The sequence below is a fragment of the Oncorhynchus clarkii genome, chromosome 17 (assembly GCF_045791955.1).
Source record: "Oncorhynchus clarkii lewisi isolate Uvic-CL-2024 chromosome 17, UVic_Ocla_1.0, whole genome shotgun sequence".
Lineage (NCBI taxonomy): Eukaryota > Metazoa > Chordata > Actinopteri > Salmoniformes > Salmonidae > Oncorhynchus > Oncorhynchus clarkii.
In genome coordinates this window covers 31,343,981-31,364,423 of record NC_092163.1, presented here as the reverse complement: position 1 = coordinate 31,364,423, position 20,443 = coordinate 31,343,981, and the positions used below count along the sequence as shown (strand labels likewise).

General features: G+C 44.9%; 1 protein-coding gene across 2 annotated transcripts in view; it reads left to right on the top strand.

Annotated features, from left to right (window-relative positions):
* Window positions 1-20,443, top strand: part of LOC139370694 (chromodomain helicase DNA binding protein 6) — a 106,299-nt gene that overhangs the window by 59,418 nt on the left and 26,438 nt on the right. Inside the window, exons 21-32 of one of the 2 annotated variants that reach the window (XM_071110324.1) lie at window positions 4,153-4,355; window positions 4,815-5,014; window positions 5,447-5,606; window positions 5,959-6,048; window positions 6,155-6,258; window positions 8,235-8,364; window positions 8,640-8,715; window positions 8,812-8,866; window positions 9,186-9,471; window positions 9,914-10,122; window positions 11,584-13,587; window positions 13,769-13,920. In XM_071110324.1, coding sequence (XP_070966425.1) covers window positions 4,153-4,355; window positions 4,815-5,014; window positions 5,447-5,606; window positions 5,959-6,048; window positions 6,155-6,258; window positions 8,235-8,364; window positions 8,640-8,715; window positions 8,812-8,866; window positions 9,186-9,471; window positions 9,914-10,122; window positions 11,584-13,587; window positions 13,769-13,920 — 3,669 coding nt within the window. Of the gene's footprint in view, window positions 1-4,152; window positions 4,356-4,814; window positions 5,015-5,443; window positions 5,607-5,958; window positions 6,049-6,154; window positions 6,259-8,234; window positions 8,365-8,639; window positions 8,716-8,811; window positions 8,867-9,185; window positions 9,496-9,913; window positions 10,123-11,583; window positions 13,588-13,768; window positions 13,921-20,443 lie in introns of both variants that reach the window. The other variant, XM_071110323.1, reaches the window with a different exon arrangement.

Below are 20,443 nucleotides of genomic sequence, written 5' to 3'. Positions count from 1 at the left end.
CTTGTGGAATTGGTAATAATCTGACAAAGGTTTAGGGAGTCCTGTTGCTTTAGGACATGGTCAGGTGGTTTAAGCATGTTCCAGTTTAGGTCACGTAACAGGACAAAATCAGACGTAGTGTAACACGGAACCCACACCGGCTGCACGCGTGCATACATTTATTTTGTCCCCCCCACATCACTTGCTAGCTAATTTGTCCTATTTAGCTAGCTTGCTGTTGCTAGCTAATTTGTCCTGGGATATAAACATTGAGTTGTTATTTTACCTGAAATGCACAAGGTAATCTACTCTGACAATTAATCCACACATAAAACGGTCAACCGAATTGTTTCTAGTCACCTCTCCTCCTTCCAGGCTTTTTCTTCTTTGAACTTTCGTAGTATTACCACGACGACTGACAACACAGTTTGTCTTTCAATCACCCACGTGGGTATAACCAATGAGGAGGAGATGGGAGGGGGTATCTGCTTTTATAAACCAATGAGGAGATGGGAGGGGCAGGACTTAGATATCTGCGTCACAAATAGATCTGACTTCTATTTTAGCCCTTTGCAACGCAGACGCTCAAGAGCAGTGTGGATGCAAAAATGTAATAATGTAGATTTCAAAATATATTTTGCAGCGCAGGCGGTGTAGTCAGGATGTATGGGGCCAGGAGAGAGCTTAGGACAGGTAGGGTACAGGTCGGTGCTGATGAGGGACTATAGCACCCAGCAACAGTCAACAAGAGCCATTTGAAAGTTTAATACTTAAAACTAGCAAATCAAATTGTTTGGGGACAGACTTGGTGGAGACAACCGAGCACTGAAGGTGATCCTTGGTAAAGATTGCCACCACCTTCGGAAGATCTGTCTTGCCGAAAAAGGTTATAACCAGAAAGGTTAACATCAGTATTCAAAACGCTCTTCCTTAACCACGTCTCAGTAATGACCAACACATCTGGATTGGAGCTGTGAACCCACACTTTCAATTTATCCATTTTAGGTAATACGCTTCTAGTCTTAATGTGCAGAAACACCAGGCTTTTATGAGAGCAGAAATCAGTGAAGTAGATATCCGAGCACAAGTCAGAATTGGGGCTAGCAGCAGTAGATGGGCCAGGGTGTACATGCACATTTCCAACAGTAATACAATCAAGGCACATCACAGGACATGGAGAGCTCTGCAGTGCTTGTTTATGACATCTGAATGTGAATTAGATGGCAACAAGATCATATTTTACGGCAATTTCATCAGGTAACATGAATACAAAGCCAGCTAGAGGTGGTTAGAATAGGATGGGATGCCAAAAGTCTGTGAAACCAATAAAGAGTCACAGTCCCGAGTTTGGGAACAAACAGTCTATCCCACGGTTGGGTAAAGAAAGTTCGTAGTCAACATAGCTTGCAGGAGTCATGAGGCAAATAGCAAAATGCACAATAAATGTATGTAAATATATAATGACTTGGGGCTAGCCATTGCAAGTTCAGAGTCACTCACACCAACAGTGTGTGTGTGAGAGTGAGAGAGGAGTGAGAGTGAGTGAGAGAGAGGTGAGGGTACCGATACCAGACAGGGGGAGACAGGCCAGGGCAGACGGTGAACAGATTGGAAAATGGAATCCGTTCAGCAGGCAACGGGAATAGGTGTCACACCCACTTGGGAGAATATTTGATTTCAGGAGGCAAGGTAGCATGACAGGTGAACGGGTCAGGGTTTCAAAGCCGCAGGTAAAACAGCAGAAACTGGATCACTAAGTGGTCGCAAAACCGGACAGGAAGATCGCAACAGTGACTCAACCCACTCAGGTCGAGTATAGCAACAAAAGCCTGGTACGGCGTGATGCACCCCTCCTAGGGACGGCAATGGAGAGTGCGAGCAAGCCAGTGACTCAGCCCCTGTAATAGGGTCAGAGGCAGAGAATCCCAGTGGAGCAGAGACGGCAAGGGTGGGTCGTCAATCCAGTGCCTTGCCGTTCACCTTCGCACCCCTCTGCCAGACTACACTCAATTATAGTACCTACTGAAAAGTCTTCAGGAAAAATGTAACAGCCTACAATGGTCTTACCCCCGCAGAAATCTAGTTAACAATCCCCATCAAAATCCATTTGTTTAGAATAGAGAGATGTTTTTTTGCATGAGTTGCGTCTTAATCCACCACATCCGTCGAAATCGCCCATCAGCATCTGCGGTGAAAAGAGGCAGAGCTAGAGAGGTGTTTGTCAAACCATGCCACATCCCGAAAATTGGTCTTCTCACAAAATCGTATGTAGCGTCCGAATGGTTTGGCCTACAAACTATTATGACCACTCTACTGAACGTTGAGACTCTCACTAACACGATGGTGCCTCACAAAGCAAGGTCCATACAGAAATGGTTTGTTGAGATCGGTGTGGAAGAATTTGACTGCACAGGCCTGCACAGAGCCCTGAATTGGAATGCCAACTGCGAACCAGGCTTAATCTCCCAACATCAGTGCCCAACCTCACTAATGCTCTTGTGACTGAATGGGAGTAAGTCCCCGCAGCAATGTTCCAACCTCTAGTGGTAAGCCTTCCCAGAAGAGTGGAGGCTGTCATTACAGCAAAGGGGGACCAACTCCAAATGAATCCTCATGATTTTGGAATGAGACGTTTGACAAGCAGGTGTCCACCTCTTTTGGTCATGTAGTATATGTACGGCAGGATCAAATCGGCAAGATCGGTAGGAGCAAGTCCATGGTATGCTTTGTGGGTTAGCAGTAAAACCTTGAAATCAGCCCTAACCTTAACAGTAAGTCAGTGTAGATGCTAGCACTGGATTAATATAATCACATTTTTGGGGTTCTAGTCAAGATTCGAGCAGCCATATTTAGCACTACCTAAAGTTTTATTTAGTGCTTTATCCAAGTTGTTGGAGGGTAGAGGATTGCAGATGTCTATTATTGAAGTGACAAACGCCTGGATCAGCATTTCTGTGTCATTTTTTGGGGAAAAGTTTCAGATTTTTGCCGTGTTTCAAGGCTGCTCTTGAAATATGTGTTATACAGTTGAAGTCGGAAGCTTACATACACTTAGGTTGGCGTCATTAAAACTTGTTTTTCAACCACTCCACCAATTTATTTGAACAAACTATAGTTTTGGCAAGTCGGTTAGGACATCTACTTTGTGCATGACACAAACAAGCCAGACTACGGTTTGCAACTGCACAAAGATCATACTTTTTGGAGAAATATCCTCTAGTCTGAACTGTTTGGCTGTAATGACCATCGTCATTGGAGGAAAAAGGGGGAGGCTTGCAAGCCAAAGAACACCATTCCAACTGTGAAGCACGGGGGTGGCAGCATCATGTTGTGGGGGTGCTTTGCTGCAGGAGGGACTGGTGCACATCACAAAATAGATGGCATCATGAGGGTGGAACATTATGTGGATATATTGAAGCAACATCTCAAGAAGTTAAAGCTTGGTTGCAAATGGGTCTTCCCAATGGCACGATACTTCCAAAGTTGTGGCAAAATGACTTAAGGACAACAAAGTCAAGGTATTGGAGTGGCCATCACAAAGCCCTGACCTCAATCCTATAGGAAATTTGTGGGCAGAACTGAAAAAGCGCGTGCAAGCAAGGACGCCTACAAACCTGACTCCGTTACATCAGCTCTGTCAGGAGGATTGGGCCAAAATTCACCCAACTTACTGTGGGAAGCTTGTGGATGGTTACCCAAAATGTTTGACCCAAGTTAAACAATTTAAAGGCAATGCTACCAGATATTAATTGAGTGCATGAACATTTCTGACCCACTGGGAATGTGATGAAAGAAATAAAAGCTTAAATAAATAATTATCTACTATTATTTTGACATTTCCCATTCTTCAAATAAGGTGGTGATCCTAACTGACCTAAGACCGGGAATTCTTACTAGGATTAAATGTCAGGAATTGTGAAAAACTGAGTTTAAATGCATTTGGCTAAGGTATATGTGAACTTCAGACTTCAACTGTATGTTAATCAAAAGAAATAAGGGTCCAGAGTAACGCTGAGATCCTCCAGTTTTATTTGAGACGACTGTACAATCATCGAGATTCATTGTCAGATCCGACAGCAGATCTCTTTGTTTCTTGGGACCTACAACTAGCATCTCTGTAGTAAGCCTGCAGTAAAAGCCTACATCTGAACCTCTATCCCCCGTCTGTGACAGGAGAGCCTGGTGATTGACACGCCTCGTGTGAGGAAGCAGACACGCCACTACAACTCGTTCGAGGATGACGAGCTGATGGAGTTCTCAGAGCTGGACAGCGACTCAGAAGAGAGGCCCTGTCGCACCCGCCGCCTCAGCGAGAGGAACAGACACTACCTCCGCGCCGAGTGCTTCCGCGTCGAGAAGAACCTGCTCATATTCGGGTCAGATTTACCGCCTCTTACATTTCTCAGTTATACTTTCAATAGCCTTTCTACTGTGCCATGCCGTAAAAATGATTGTGCCTTATGTCTGTACCTCAAATTGTACCTTTATAGTAAGCAGTCTTACTAATTACAGCAGAGTTACACCAGTGCACCAGTGTTTCCCAAACATCTCAAGTAACCCCCAATAAGTAACATTTATTTGATGTGTTCTGGTGCTAGCACACCTGATTCAATTGGTCAACTAATGAAGGGCTTGGTGATTAATTGACAAATTAGTTGTGGAATACATCAAATATGTAGCACTGGCTGGGGGTACTTGAGGAGAGGTTTGGGAAGCACTGCAGTAGGCTACATGAGAGTACAGTATTTAGGTATTGTATCCAACTGACTCTGACACTAGTATGGTGTATCGGTCCTCATGCCACCCGCGCCATCTCTCTGTGTGTGCTCACACAGCTGGGGTCGCTGGAAGGACATCCTGACCCACGGGCGCTTCAAGTGGCAACTGGCCGAATGTGACATTGAGGTGCTGTGCCGGTCGCTGCTGGTCTACTGCGTGCGCCACTACAAGGGCGACGACAAGATCAAGAGCTTTATCTGGGACCTCATCACACCCGCCAAGGATGGCCATAAACAGGACTTGCAGAACCACTCTGGTGAGAGACTCACTAACATCCCTTTGATACAAGCTGCCATTCACTCATTCAGATTTGGAGTGGGGGGAAAGAGGACAGGCAATATGGCTAGTTATGTTGACAACACTCAAATGAATAAACAAGCTCTGAAAAGCAACTCATAGTGCCAGAGTTTGGCATAATGGTCTAGAAAGCTGACTCCAGACCATGCATGGCCCCCTGCGATGGGGGTTTGAATCCACACGCAGTATCTTGTACTACATCTTGTATCTACTCCATCTTCCCTTAGCATAAAAAAAAGCTATCCTCACCCTTGTCCGATGGTTTCCTATGGTCTCCAAATGACTGTAGCCATAGCTCCAACTCTGATCCCAAAGTCTGTGCTTTAATTTGGACTGGTGTGCAGTAAGGTGATTACTTGGTATCGTTCAAATCCAACCTTTCCACAAGCAGGTCTGTCGGCCCCAGTGCCCAGGGGACGCAAGGGTAAGAAATTAAAGAACCAGCTGAGTGTGCCTGAGATGAAGCATGCAGACTGGCTGGTCAACTGCAACCCAGAGGTGGTGCTGCATGACGACAGCTACAAGAAACACCTCAAACAGCACTGCAACAAGTGAGTCCCCCATTCCTCACTTTCAGCTGTTGGTGAACAGTCATGTTCTCCTCTATGAAGAATGGGATTTCTAAGGTAGCTAAAGCTTACAAAACCTACATAATCTAGTTTTGTTTGAAATGATGAATTTAGGTGCTGAAGCCTGAGGAGTAAACGGCTGGATTTACTAAGCTTTTGCAGCTTTTCTTTACAAATGAAGACAGTTTCATGTTTTCGTTTTGTTTGTTTTATGTCTTCCTAAAAACAGGGGAAAATGCTTTGCAGCTCCACTGGCCCTAAGTGGTTTGGTGTTTATTGAAAAAGAGACTGATGACTGGTCTATGTGTTGTGTTATGTGCCTTGTTGTGCCAAGGGTACTTCTGAGGGTGAGGATGCTGTACTACCTGAAGGCGGAGGTCCTGGGAGAGGCTGCTGCCCAGTTCCTGGAGGGTATTCCTGCCAGGTACAAAGTGCACCACGAGGGCACCCATTAATCATACTACCTACTTATCTAGGTCCGGGAAACCAGACTAAAGTTAATGGCTGATTTGTGTGTGTGATCTGTGCAGTAAACTGGAGGTGGCACTGCCTGACATCGACTACATCGAGATCCCAGCAGGCTGGTGGGATGCAGAGGCAGATAAGTCTCTCCTCATAGGGGTACACAAACACGGTAATCCTCTAGTCTAGGGTCTCCTGTTTGTCAGACCCTCATGGCTCTTACTATACAATCCAATTTTCTGTACGTTGAACAAAAATATAAATGCAACGTAACAATTTCAACGATTTTACTGAGTTACATTTCACAAAGAAATAAGTCAATTGAACTCAATTCATTAGGCCCTAATCTATGGATTTCACGACTGTGAATAAAGATATGCATCTGTTGGTCACAGATACCTTAAAAAAAAGGGGCGTGAATCAGAAAACCAGTCCGTATCTGGTGTGACCACCATTTCCCTCATGCAGCGCGACACATCTCCTTCGCATAGAGTTGATCAGGCTGTTGATTGTGGCCTGTGGAATGTTGTCCAACTCTTCAATGTCTGTGCGAAGTTGTTGGATATTGCCGGGAACTTGAACACGCCGTCTTACACGTCGATCCAGACAACATCTCAAACATGCTCAGTGGGTGACATGTCTGGTGGTTATGCAGGCCATGGAAAAACTGGGACATTTTCAGCTTCCAGGAATTGTGTACAGATCCTTGCAACGTGGGGCTGTGCATTATCATGCTGACACGAGATGATGGTGGCGGATGAATGGCATGATAATGGGCCTCAGGATCTCATCAGGTATTCAAATTGCAATCAATAAAATGCAATTGTAGCTTTTGCCTGCCCATACCATAACCCCACTGCCACCATGGGGCACTCTGTTCACAATGTTGACATCAGAAAACCGCACGCCTTCTGCCATCTGAAGTCGGTTACAACGCTGAACTGCAGTCAGGTCAAGACCCTGGTGAGGACGACGAGCACAGATGAGCTTCCCTTATACGGTTTTGACAGTGTGTAGAAATTCTTCAGTTGTGCAAACCCACCATTTCATCAGCTGTCCGGGTGGCTGGTCTCAGACGATCCCGCTAGTGAAGAAGCCGGATGTGGAGGTCCTGGGCTGGCGGTTGTGATGCCGGTTGGACGTACTGCCAAATTCTCTAAAACGACATTGTGGTAGAATGTAACATTTTCATTCTCTGGCAACTGCTCTGATTGACACTCCTGCAGTCAGCATGCCAACTGCACGCTCCCTCAAAACGTAAGACATCTGTGGCATTGTGTTGTGTGACAAAACTGCACATTTTAGAGTGGCCTTTTATTGTCTCCAATAAAAGGCCAGGTTCACCTATGTAATGATTATGCTGTTTAATGAGCTTCTTGATATGTCATACCTGTCAGGTGGATAGAGAAATACTCACTAACATGGAGGTAAACGAATTTGTGCACAAGCGTAAGCTTTTTCCGCGTATGGGACATTCATGGAATCTTTTATTTCAGCTCATGAAACATGGGACCAACACTTTGCTTGTTGTGTATATATTTTGGGTCGGTGTATTTTATGTTCCAGTATATTGAAGTCATGGTTTAGCGATTTCAGATCATACATCAACCTTGGTTCTAGAGAATTTCAGGGTGTGCAAGCTTTTTTTGTTCGAGGACAGCACTAAAACATCTTATTTAACTAATCAAGGTCCTGATGATCATTGGATTAGAGTCCGCTTTTAAAGGCATGCTCCGGAACTTTGGCGACTATGAAGTATTTTTTAAACCTCCCACTTTGGGCTGTGTGTCAATGTGTAAGTCGTACATGCATAATCTATGAGCAGAATTACTAGTTTGACAGTGACTGTTTTTCTGTAAGCTGTGCTTTTCCCTACATTTTCCCAAATTGGGCCAGCCCCCTAGCGATTGGAGTTCCAGCCAATGATCTTCAGCCCCTCGCCATTTGAATGACAGCTAGCAAAATGCACACACAGCAGAGCGAGAGTAATGATGTGGTGCACATATGTGACGTAGCCTACCACATATCCCAGTCACTAGTCATTGATAAATTGATTATACATTTTACATGAATAGTAGATTTAAGTCTAAAGCCACTGCCGTCATCACCATCGGCGCTCAGTAAACCTGGCACCTGGTGTCTCCTCAGGGTACGAGCGGTACAACGCCATGCGGGCCGACCCAGAGCTGTGTTTCTTGGAGAGGGTGGGCATGCCTGATGTCACAGCGCTCTCAGCCGAGCAGAGTGGAGGAGAGGTGATGGCTGACCTCACTGACAGGCAAGAACCACCTCCGCCTTACCGTAGGGCACAAGTCTTATTTGTAGGATGGCTTACAGTAATATGAACATCCGCAGTACCGAATCTCAGGTGCTGTGTATGAATGTGAATGTCAACCAATGTCTGCATGCCTCAAAATGTAATGTATCAGCAATACCTAAAATCTAGTTCCCCTAAATACATCAATAAATCCTGCGTGGTCAAGCTGACTCTGGTGATATAAGTGTAAGTGATATCATTTTATGGTCTTTATCTTAATTGTTGGTTCTTTTTAGTAATTGCAAAAGTGATGACGTGAAAGACGATCCTGAAAGCAAGCAAGAGGAGGGAGTGGAAAGGGTTGATAATAAGGTATGGACTCTCGAGTGACTCAGCTAAAGGAAAATTAAGGATTCGGTATTTGAAAAGGTTGAGTTGTGAAGTTATCATTTATTTTTGCTCCAAAAGGATGAAACCAGCTCCAGCAATGATGCAATGGACAAGCATGACATTGTTGTTCAAGGTAAGTGTTCAGCTAACTTTGAACTTGTCTTTTCGAATAAAATGTCTTACAAACTGGAGAATCTGTGAATGCATATAGATTATCGGGGTTTTACCAACTCCAAGTTCCACCTCAATCATTTTCTACAGGTGTCACGTGGGTTAATTTTCAAGTAGATTGCCTTCAGGGGAAGTGTAATTTTGTCAAAACTTTGTTTTATTTCACCTAACATTCAGTCATAAAAGCAGATTTCCCATCTAAAAAATGGCTATAAAAGTTACTATATAATGCATGTAAATATATGTAAACAAAGCTTTGATCTGATTCTGTTACTTTCCAGACATAGGACACAGGGTCCAGGAGGGCTTTGGCCAGGAAGAATTGGGCCAGGAGGGCATGGAGCTGAAGGGTCGCCCTCTGTGGCCCGCCGGCCCTAATCTTACTGCCAGGCTGCGTCGCCTCATCACAGCTTACCAGCGCTTCATGCGGCGCGAGCCCCTGCGTCATGACTTCTTGCTGCCAGGGGCAAGCCCGGGACCGATGTCCTGGCAACTGGGGGAGGAGCTTAGGCACTGCACGGCAACCGCTGCCAAACCTGACCCTCTCTTCCTGGAGTGGCAGAGAAGGTGGGTGATGATGTCAGAGCAAAGGTGGGTGATGTCATTGATCCCCTACATTATGTGCTGCCTCGGTCCCGTTCCCTTTCGGTTCTTTGCCCCTTACCCCCTCTATGTTCACTGATCTGTAAGGCCTGGGTATATCTTAGCAACACGATGACGTCTCCAGCTAGCATTCCTAGAAACTAACTTTCACATAGCATATCCTTCAAGATCTGTCAACACCTGCTAGGCAAGGGGATGAAATTGGACTGGTTCCTTGTTTGTGGCCCTAAAAAATTGTGCGTGTCAAAGACGATATAAAAGAAATTAAGAAATGTGACTTCAATGTGTGTTTCTGAAACCAGACTCCTTTTGGCTGAGACCCACAGCTGATGCCTTGGGCAGTCACATGGTCAGTGCATGTCCCCTTTATAAAAGGCTTATGGTAGGCCTGTGTTTTTATGAGCAGGTGGACCCGGCGTGAGCAAGCAGATTTCTACCGCACCGTGTCGTCGTTCGGCGTGGTGTACGACCCGGAGAAGAAAACCTTTGACTGGAGTCAGTTCCGCTCCTTCGCCCGGCTGGAGAGGAAAACGGACGAGAGCCTGGAGAGATACTTCAGCAGCTTTGTGTCCATGTGCCGCACTGCCTGCAGATTGCCCCCCAGGAAGGACGAAGGTAACTACTCCACAGGAGGCAGAGCAAGAGAACTTGCCCTTAAAGGTACAATAAGTAGGAATTTCATCCGCAAATGTACCCACATTTCTATAATATGTAAATAGTTTATTATTAGTGAATGCTAGGGTTGCAAAATACCAGTAGCTTTCCCAAAATCCCCAGGTTTTCCAAAAAAATCAAGGAATATGCAGGAAATCAGTAATCATCAAACCAGAATTTTTTTAACCCTAGGGAATGTAATAATGTAGTGTATTGTTGTTTTGTTAGATAAATCTTTCTATTTGTTGAAATCTTTAATTTTTTTTAAAGGTATTTTACCTGTCGAGCTAATTGTTTGGTCAGAATCTAGCATGGAAACATTGGAATTTGTAGCTATGCTGACGTTGCCTCCCTTCTGAGGCACATGTTGCTAGACAACCACACTGCACTTAACCAGAGCTGTACCAACCGTAGCAAAAGCCAATGTGATAACCTTTCTAGTACACTTTTGTGCTATGAAACTAAATAAATAATCTACTTGGAACCACAAAACATATTTTCTACATTCAAAATAGTGTAGTTAGACAAAGCAAGGAAATAATTACATGATGTTGTTTTATTGGTATTTGCAGCTGTTGTGGCTTAGTAGTGCATCCTGCAAGCTTCTACAACATCTTACTCAACCTTTACCTTTAACCTATACAGGATCGCCCCCCCCCCCCCCAAGGGATGGTTAAGCTAACCTAGGCTAATGTGATTAGCATGAGGTTGTAAGTAATCTAACTGCACTGTCCAATTTACAGGAGCTATTACAGTGAAATAATACTATGCTATTGTTTGAGGAGAGTGCACAATTATGAACTTGAAAACATATTAATAAGCCAATAATGCACATTTGGGCAGTCTTGATACAACATTTTCAACAGATATGCAATGTTTCATTGGATTAGTGTAAATCTTTGCACATACACTGCTGCCATCTAGGGGACAACAATTGCACCTGGACTGGAATAATACATTACAGCCTTTCTCTTGCATTTCAAAGATGATTGTACAAAATAAACTGCATGTTTTTTTCTTTGTATTATCTTTGACCAGATCTAATGTGTTATGAGCTCCTACATTTAATTTGACATTTCTACAAATTTCTAAGTGTTTCCTTTCAAATTATATGCATACCCTTGCTTCAGGTCCTGAGCTACAGGCAGTTAGATTTGGGCATGTCATTTTATGTGAACCTTTTTAAAAAGGGGCATGAATCCTTAAATTAACAAAAGTCTCTGCCAAAGGAAGTTGTGTTAAAAGGATGCTTCACTTCATAGATTTGTTTGCGTATTTTAGCGGTGCTTTCGAAAGCATGGGGAAGATAGGTGGAGGTTAGTAGATTTATGACAGTATTATTTTTACAATAGTAGTGACATTGCAATGGCGTGATTTGAATGATACAATTATATGAAAGTAAGCCCTCCATCTGTCTGTCAGGGCCTCTGGACCACAATCTGTTTGTAGAGCCCATCACGGAGGAGCGAGCAGCACGCACTCTCTACCGCATCGAACTGCTGCGCAAGGTCAGAGAGCAGGTGCTGCGCCACCTGCTGCTGGGCCCACGGCTGCAACTGTGTCGGCCCAGCCTTTACCTGCCCGTGTGGTGGGAGTGTGGCAAACACGACCGCGACCTCCTGATTGGGGCAGCCCGCCACGGTCTTAGCCGCACCGACTACTACATCCTCAACGACCCGCAACTCTCCTTCCTGGAGGCCCACCGCAACTACGTCCAGAAGGAGAATCACAAGGGCTACCATCCTGGGGTGCACCACGCAGGCATGACCCCCTCGCCCCACCACCACCCCTGCTGCCTGTACGAAACGGGCCTCGGCCAATGCCACTCTCCCCAGCCGCCGGAGTACCACCACCCAGCCACCCCCTCCTCCTCCTCGTCGATCCATGCCCATTCTCACCCGCACATCCACGTCCATGGTCACCCGCCAGAGATAGTGGGCACGGATCCCGGGGGCAGCCTAGGTATGGTGTCTGGGCCCAGGGAGAGCTTCCTGGACTGCCCCCCTCTGGATGAGTCCTTAGAATTGGCCTCACTGCAGCAAGAGGGCCTGGCCTCAGATTCCCTCCATTGCAAGTCTGCCAAGGAGGCCTTCAACGGGTTCCCCTTCAACTCAGCGCAGGGTGGCCAGAGCATGCTCAACTCGTATGGTGTGCAGGGGGAGCTGAATGGCGAGCAGTCGACCGAAATGGACCCTATCATCTCTGGCAAGCTGCGCAGCGACGTGTTGGTGGGGGAGCAGGGTTCCTCTGAGGAGACGGGCCTCATGGCGCCATCACTGGAGCTGGACCAGGAGCTGCAAGCGCCCTGGGAGAGCACGGACCACGCCGGCGCCGCAGACATTTTCAACGACGCTGACCCTATCCTGGGGGCGCCCGCCCTTGAGACGGAGTTCCTGGACCCCGAAGAGCAGCCGGAAGATGGGGGAAGGGAGGACAGAGTAGGGGGAGTGCTTGATGACTGCCTGGGTATCCCCCCCTCCCGGAGCGACCCAGGGGAACCGCTACCCTCCAGTTTTATGCTGTTCAAGGACATCGGCGTGAGCGAGGAGGAGCCTGCTGAGGAGCACACCGACCTCTCCGCAAGCTGCCCTTCACCCTACGTCCCCCCTCCGCCCCTGTCGCTGTCCCATATGACCTTGTACCCCCACCACCAGGGTGATGCCGAGGAGCCAGAGGAGAAGCTGAGCAACTCGGACGTCGTCGCCCACATGCCCAGCTCCAAGGAGAGAGAGGGAGAGGATGATGTGGCCTTTGAGTTTGACAAAGAGATGTCTGTGGACAGTCTGTATCTGGTGGGGCCGGAGCAGGGCCTGGAAGCATCAGGTATATCATGCGAAGACTCTCACCAAGAGGAGCCCTTCGAGGGTGCCTGCGATGGGACGGGAATGGGATCTCCAGTAGAGTCATTTGAGGCTGCTCTAGAGGGGCCAAGGGAAGAGACTTTAGAAAGGGACATGGCCTTAGGGCCAGGGGAGGAGGGGCTTCTAGAAGGGCAGTTTGAAGAACCCTTGGAGATGTCAGCCATGGATCCCCAGGAGGAGGAACCAGTGGAGGGGCCTCTGGAAGACTCTTGTAAAGACCCAGCACCAGAAGAACCTTTCGAAGGGCCATTGGAGGAGCGTTACGAAGTAGAACCAGAAGGGGCCTCCGAGGGGCCTGCCGAAGCAGAGAGCACTTTCAGCGAACACACACTACCCACTGTTGATGCAACAGACTCTCTGCCCCCGTCCCCCTCAGTCCCCACGTCCCAGCCTGAGCCACAGATCAAACTGGAGTTCCCTCTGGACCCAGAGAGCTCTGAGAGCAAGTCGGACATCCTGGAGCCTGACAGCACTGTCTTCACGCCCAAACTGGAGCAGACAAAGGGGCTGCTGGAAGTGAAGGACGAGATCGAGGAGAGGCCCCAAAAAAGGGGGGAAACTCCAGGTAACTTACAGCTAGACAGTTGTAAAGATTCAAATATGGTAATTAAATATGGTACAAATTGCTGTGGCTTTTTAGTTTTTTAGCAGTCTTTAAACATGTAGCATTGAAAATGACCTTTCCACGCACCTTCTCCGGATGCCCTGTAGTTGAGATCTTGTGTTATGTACTAACCACTCCACAGCCTCCGTGGTGGACAGCTATGTAGAGGTGTCACGGTTTGCAGCCCCCATGTCCATGTGTGAGATGCCTGACAGTCTGCAGGACGCGAGGGAGCCTACCATCGCCCAACTGCTGCAGGAGAAAGCCCTCTACTCCTTCTCTGAGTGGCCAAAGGTATAGTCCCAGGGAGTTGACCCATAAACCACTTTCGAAAGCAGTTTGTTTCATGTTTGCCAAGGCAATTGGTTGTCACTGTCGGGTTACCGTCAGCTGCAAAGCAAGAAGTTAAAAAATATATATATTGATTTTTTTAACTAATCCTATGCTTAACCATAGCCTTAACCTCATGCTAAACCCTAACCAAAAAGCAGATTTTCTTAATCATAAATTTTCACGATATGTCGCCAATTTTGACAGCTAGGCCATCAAATCAATCAAATTTTATTTGTCACATGTTTGTAAACAACAGGTTTAAACTAACAGTGAAATGCTTACTTACTGGTCCTTTTCCAACAATACAAAGATATTTTTTTATTTAAAAAAATAGAAATTGTGACACAAGGAATAAATACACAGTGAATAACAATAGTGGTGAGTGGCACAGCGGTCTAAGGCACTGCATGTCAGTACTACATACCCTGGTTCGATTCCAGGGTGTATCACAACCGGCCGTGATTGGGAGTCTCATAGGGTGGCGCACAATTAGCCCAGCGTCGTCCAGCTTAGGGTTTGGCCGGGGTAGGCCGTCATTGTAAATAAGAATTTGTTCTTAAATGACTTGCCTAGTTAAATAAAGGTTAAAAATAAAATGTAATAAAAAATAACATGGCTATATACAGGGAGTACCAGGTTGATGTTCAGGGGTACGAGTTAATTGAGGTAGCTAAGTACCAGGGTTTCCGTTAGCCAGCAATTTGCGGCTTTTGGCCAAAAAATTTATAAATGAAAAGCCAATAAAATAAAACTGTTGCATGCCCCGCAAAAAAATCCCATTTCAAAATAATGCATTTTATTAATTGATGGAAAGGCTAGTCGATTTTTATTAAATTGGTCTGTGTGTGTTTTCATTAGTCATCATCTTATTTATCAGTAGTCGTATCTTATTTATCCAACACAACTATCACACGCGCACAGCATACAGATTCTATTTTGAGCGGGATTTCTCCTGCAGCTCCTCAGCTGGTTGCTCCACGAGTAAAACATGTGCTTTTATAAGCCCATTCATTGTCAAACATTTCTAGATGCAATTTCATGTTAAAAATAGTTTTGGGGCACAATTAAAAAGAGCTGCTACTTTTATTTCTCAACTGGTAATTGAAGCACGTTTTTACCATTCAAGTGCAGGCAACAGGCTATCAGCGTGTCACCCACCACTTTAGAATGTGAGCTGGAGGCAGGATACATTTTGAAAACATACTTATTTGTTTGAAACCTGATGGCAATTGTTTTGGGGAAGCTTACAATGTATCCTACCATTTCTACCGTTTTGCGTGCCAGTTATGATTGTCATATGCACATTTTCATTGAACAGTTTAATTTCCGTAATGTTTTTTTTTCTCAAAATCATTGTCACGTGGTTAATAATAAAAATCTGAATTAAAATTATAGAAAAGTTAAAAGTCAACTAATGCGAGATCACCAGCCTCTGACATATGGAGACATTGATACACCGTGATCCATTGGCGGCTAAAGAAATGAGCGCATTGAACTCATAGCTTTTAGGCCAATGTAGCAGTAGGCTTATAACTTCCATTGCTCTTTCATACCGAGGATTGGTGATCATCGAGGGGGAGATTGTTGGAAAGATTTTTCAAATGCCTTACTGTGAGGAACTAGAGTTTTAATATAGTGCCTTCAGAAAGTATTCAAACTCCTTGACTTATTCCACATTTTGTTTTTACAGCCTGAATTAAATATGGATTCAATACGCACAATACCGCATAATGACAAAGTGAAAACATGCTTTTGGTATTGGGAGCAAATGTATTGAAACTGGCTGGCTGGGATGTCCTTGAGCCATCGCTCTCTAATGACTCCTTGTGGTGGATGCATGCTGACTAGGGTCGCCAGGTGTACACTATTTCCTCCGACACATTGGTGCAGCTGGCTTCCGGATTAAGCGAGCAGTGTGTCAAGAAGCAGTGTGGCTTGGCGAGGTCATGTTTCGGGGGTCACAAGACTCGTCCTTCGCATCTCCCGAGTCCGTACGGGAGTCGCTGCGATGGGACAAGACTGTAACTACCAATTGGATATCACGAAAAAGGGGTAATAAATCAAATATAAAAAATTCTTTAAGCTGTGTCAAATTGGTTGTTGATCATTGCTTGACAACCATTTTCAGGTCTTGCCATAGATTTTCAAGTAGGTTTAAGTCAAAACTGTAACTCGGGAACAATCACTGTAGCAACTTCACACCACATACGTCATCCAAGCGCACAACAGAAGAGTGTACTGTCTAGACTCGGTTTGTTGTTTCTATGAAATTGTTTTGATTTACCCCCTAGAGTCGATGTTCGCACACCCGCAGAAATCTTATTAGTATAATTTTAAAAATCCCCAGAAAAATCTGTTTAAGTGAGAGATGTGTTTTTTGCATTGGATGTGTCTCAATCCGCCGATGTCACACTTCAAATGGCAAAATTATCCTTGGAATTACCTTCTTAAAACAATTCCATATAGATTTGTAGAACTCCTCCCCCGACTTAGAACAGGGCTTGGACTGTTAACGGTTAAATCATTTTGAATCATAGCAAAAGTTTTTATTGCTATGGATTCCACAATGCAGTTTAAGTTTGTTCCGGATTCCTGTTTAGTACCAGTTAGCTGCTACCCGTCATGAAAACAGAGCAGGCCTATGCTAGCAGCGCTAGCTCACCTGTGTTTTTATCCACAGCTGGGCACAAATGCTTTAGGTGTGAAATTATTTCCACTTAATCACAAGATAAGGTGGAACTGAAAAGTGGACAAGGATTTGTCTGCCCTAAATGCAAGAGATCTTCCGGCTGCTCGCTCAGCTGCGAGAAAAGGATAACCTGCTTTCTAAGTACACCGACCTTGCCCAGGCAAACCAAATCTCCATTATAAATGCCTCCTATAGCAAAGCTGTCGATGAGTCGACGCCGTTGATCTGTCCCAATCCAATGGACAGATGTTAAGCTCAACTCCACGGCCCATGGGAGACTGGATTTTCGCAAGGTCCCGGGAGTCAGCACAGATCCTGGGAGTATGCCACCAGCTGGTGGCCGACCCAGTGGCACCCTCCCCCACAGCCACCACAGTTCAGCAAGCCGCCGACTCAAGACAGAAGGGTCTTGGGCCATCTTCCACTGTCCTGGGGTTTCCGATGCCATAAACTGTTGCTGGTGCAAAGAGTCGGGCTATCCTGGGTCAAAGCCTCCACCCCCCCCCCCCCCCCCCTGCCCGAGGCAGTCCCATCCTGCTCCCCCTCTTCCTTCCCCATCGGATTCCATCACGAGCACCATCATTGTGGGCAGCTCGATGGTGAGAGATTTTGGCCTGCCTACGCTCTGTGGACCGGCCAAGGTCCACTGTCACCCAGGAGCCTGTGTCCATGACATCAACTCCCTCCTGCTTACAGTTCTGGCCAACTACTCCCATATTGACACCATTATCCCTCACGAGGGTAAAACAACCTTCGCTTTAGGCAATCTGAGGGAGGACTATAAAAAAAAATATTTAAACACTCTCGCAAGCACAGGGAAGAAAATAATTATCCCTTGCCCGCTATCGAAGTGGTTCGGAACGTTTCAGCCGACTCGTTTTCCTAAACGAGTACTGGGAAACTCTGCAGCAACAAGAATGTCTCCTTTTGTGACAACCTTGATTTTGCTGTGGGAGCAACCATTTCGCTAACATCTGCTAAATATGTGTATGTGACCAATCACATTTGATTTGATTTGAACATGCACTTTTTAAAAGAGACAGGATTCTCCCTAAACGCAGGGGTTCCAGGATCAGAGACTAACGGACAGTGTCTGGTATTGCTCCAGTCTTCCCTCTCATCATCAGTAACAGAGGACTTGCAAAGTATATCAACACCCATAGAAATGGCACTATAGTTATTGTGGGTAACCTAATTTATGTTCCTCTAACTCCACCTTGTAGTGAGTTTATACAAACTGTCATCTCCTACCATTGTGATAGATTGGAGACCGTCAGAAAACGTGGTTATAACATGAATATTCCGTTGGTTACCTTGAGGCAGATGCCCCAGGGGTGAAGATGGCACTTTTTAATTCACTTCTCGTGAATGACCTCATTACTGAGCTCAAAGTTGGATTACATGTTTCTAACTGAAACATGTTTATCTTCAAACTGTAGGGGTGTACTTATTGAAAACCACCCTGGACTACAGCTTGTCCTTCTCCCATCTCCACATAGGAACTCTGGAGCTCTGTCAGTGACCATCAATTTCTTGGTCCCCTCCCTGACCAAGGCCCTTTCCCCCCACAACCAGCTCTAGGAAGAGTCTTGGTGGTTCCAAACTTCTTCCATTTAAGAATGATGGAGGCCGCTGTGATCTTGGACCTTTCATGCTGCAGAAATGTGTTTTGGTATCCTTCCCCAGATCTGTGCCTCGACACCATCCTGTCTCGGAACTTGCTCTGACATGCACTGTCAACTTTGAGACCTTACATAGACAGGTGTGTGCCTTTCCAAATCATGTCCATTCAATTGAATTTACCACAGGTGGACTCTAATCAAGTTGTAGAAACATCTGAAGGATGATCAATGGAAACAGGATGCACCTGAGCTCAATTTCAAATCTCATAGCAAATAATGTTTAATGCATCTGGAACAAAGTGTGTGTGTGTGTGTGTGTGTGTGTGTGTGTGTGTGTGTGTGTGTGTGTGTGTGTGTGTGTGTGTGTGTGTGTGTGTGTGTGTGTGTGTGTGTGTGTGTGTGTGTGTGTGTGTGTGAGATGTAACAAAATGTGGGACAAGTCAAGAGGTCTGAATACTTTCCGAATGCACTGTATCCTTTATCTGATCACCACTGTGCATTTCTTACTACCTTGTTAGCACAGGGTAATACTGAATATATTATTAAGAAACGCCATCTTATCTCTGAGGTTGCTACAGATTTTGAGTGCATGAACAATACACCATCACATATTCTGCATTCCTCTTTTGATTATTTAGTTGATAAATGTAATACCAAATTAAGGGCAACCATTGATTGGCATAGCTCCAGTAATGTTTAAAAAGACCACATCCCAATGGAGAGCACCTTCGATGAGTGAAGAAACAAATCAGTTAAAGAGAAATTGCAGAAAGGCAGAGCAGAAGTAGAGAAAGTCAAAGTCGCAGGTCCATTATGATATTCTGGCAATAGAAATGCCAGACGGGCTACTTTTTCTAACTTGATCACTAATAATGAAAATAATTTGAGAGGGCTCTTCTCGACAATTGATGGCCTGATAAATCCTACCCCCGCAAACCTATGTGAACTTTCCTCTTCTCTGAGGCATATTTCTGAAATAAGATTGCAAACATTAGTCAGGGTATCAGTCAAGCAAGAACTGAGACGTTTGATATGTGCCCTAACCTACCACACAAAGATACTATGGAGTTATTTTCCCTGGTTGACACAGACATGCTCAGGAAAGTGATATCAAACTTAAGCCTTCTGCCTATCCCCACCACCTTCTTCAAAAAACGTTTTTATCTGTCAGTTTTTATTCAAAACAGTCTTATTTGAAGAAGTGCAAGCTATTGTTAATCACTCACTTTCCCCGCTGCACTACAAACTGCTATGGTGAAACTCCTTCTGAAGAAAAGTAATCTAGATTCTTAAGATTTTAGCAATTTTGGGCCAATCTCCAACCTTCCATTCTTAAGCAAAATTCTGGAGCAATTGGATTTCAAACAGCTAAATGTTTTCTAAGTGCCAACTGTATTTGAAAAATTCCAATCTGGTTTTCGTGCCCAGCTCAGAGACAGCCTTAGAGAAAGTGGAAATTTTTTTAGAGCCAACACATATGCCAAACAGCTCTCTGTCATTGTACTCTTGGATTTAGGTGCTGCATTTTACTTTGTTGACCAAGATGTCCTTCTGGACAGACTGGAGAGGTGGGTCTCCGGTCCAGTTCTAAATTGGTTTAGGACCAATTTTACCAGTCAAATTTTTTTGTCACGCATAGTGAACAAACACTACATGGCCAAAAGTATGTGAACACCTGCTTGTCGAACATCTCATTTCAAAATTGTGGACATTAACATGAAGCCGGTTGAGAGAATGCCAATAGTGTGCAAAGCTGTCAAGGCAAAGGGTGGCTACTTTGAAGAATCTAAAATATATTTAGATTTGTTTAACAGTTTTTTGGTTACTACATGATTCCATTTGTGTTATTTTATAGTTTTGATGTCTTCACTATTATTCTACAATGTAGAAAATAATTTTTTTTAAATAAAGAAAAACCCTTGAACCCGAACATTTCCCTGGTACTGTGCGGTTTTTAGCTTTGCTTTTCCTTAGGGTGCTTTTTTTGTCTTTCAGTTTTTATTATTCTTTTGTTTTTATCCGCTTATGTTCATTGTTATATGCACATATTTTTTATTTTCATTGTTTTTTTAATCCGTTTTTTCCCTTGAAGCACATTGCATTGCATTTATGTCTGAAATGTGCTGATTGTCCTGCTGAAAGGTGAATTATTCTCCCAGTGTTTGGTGGAAAG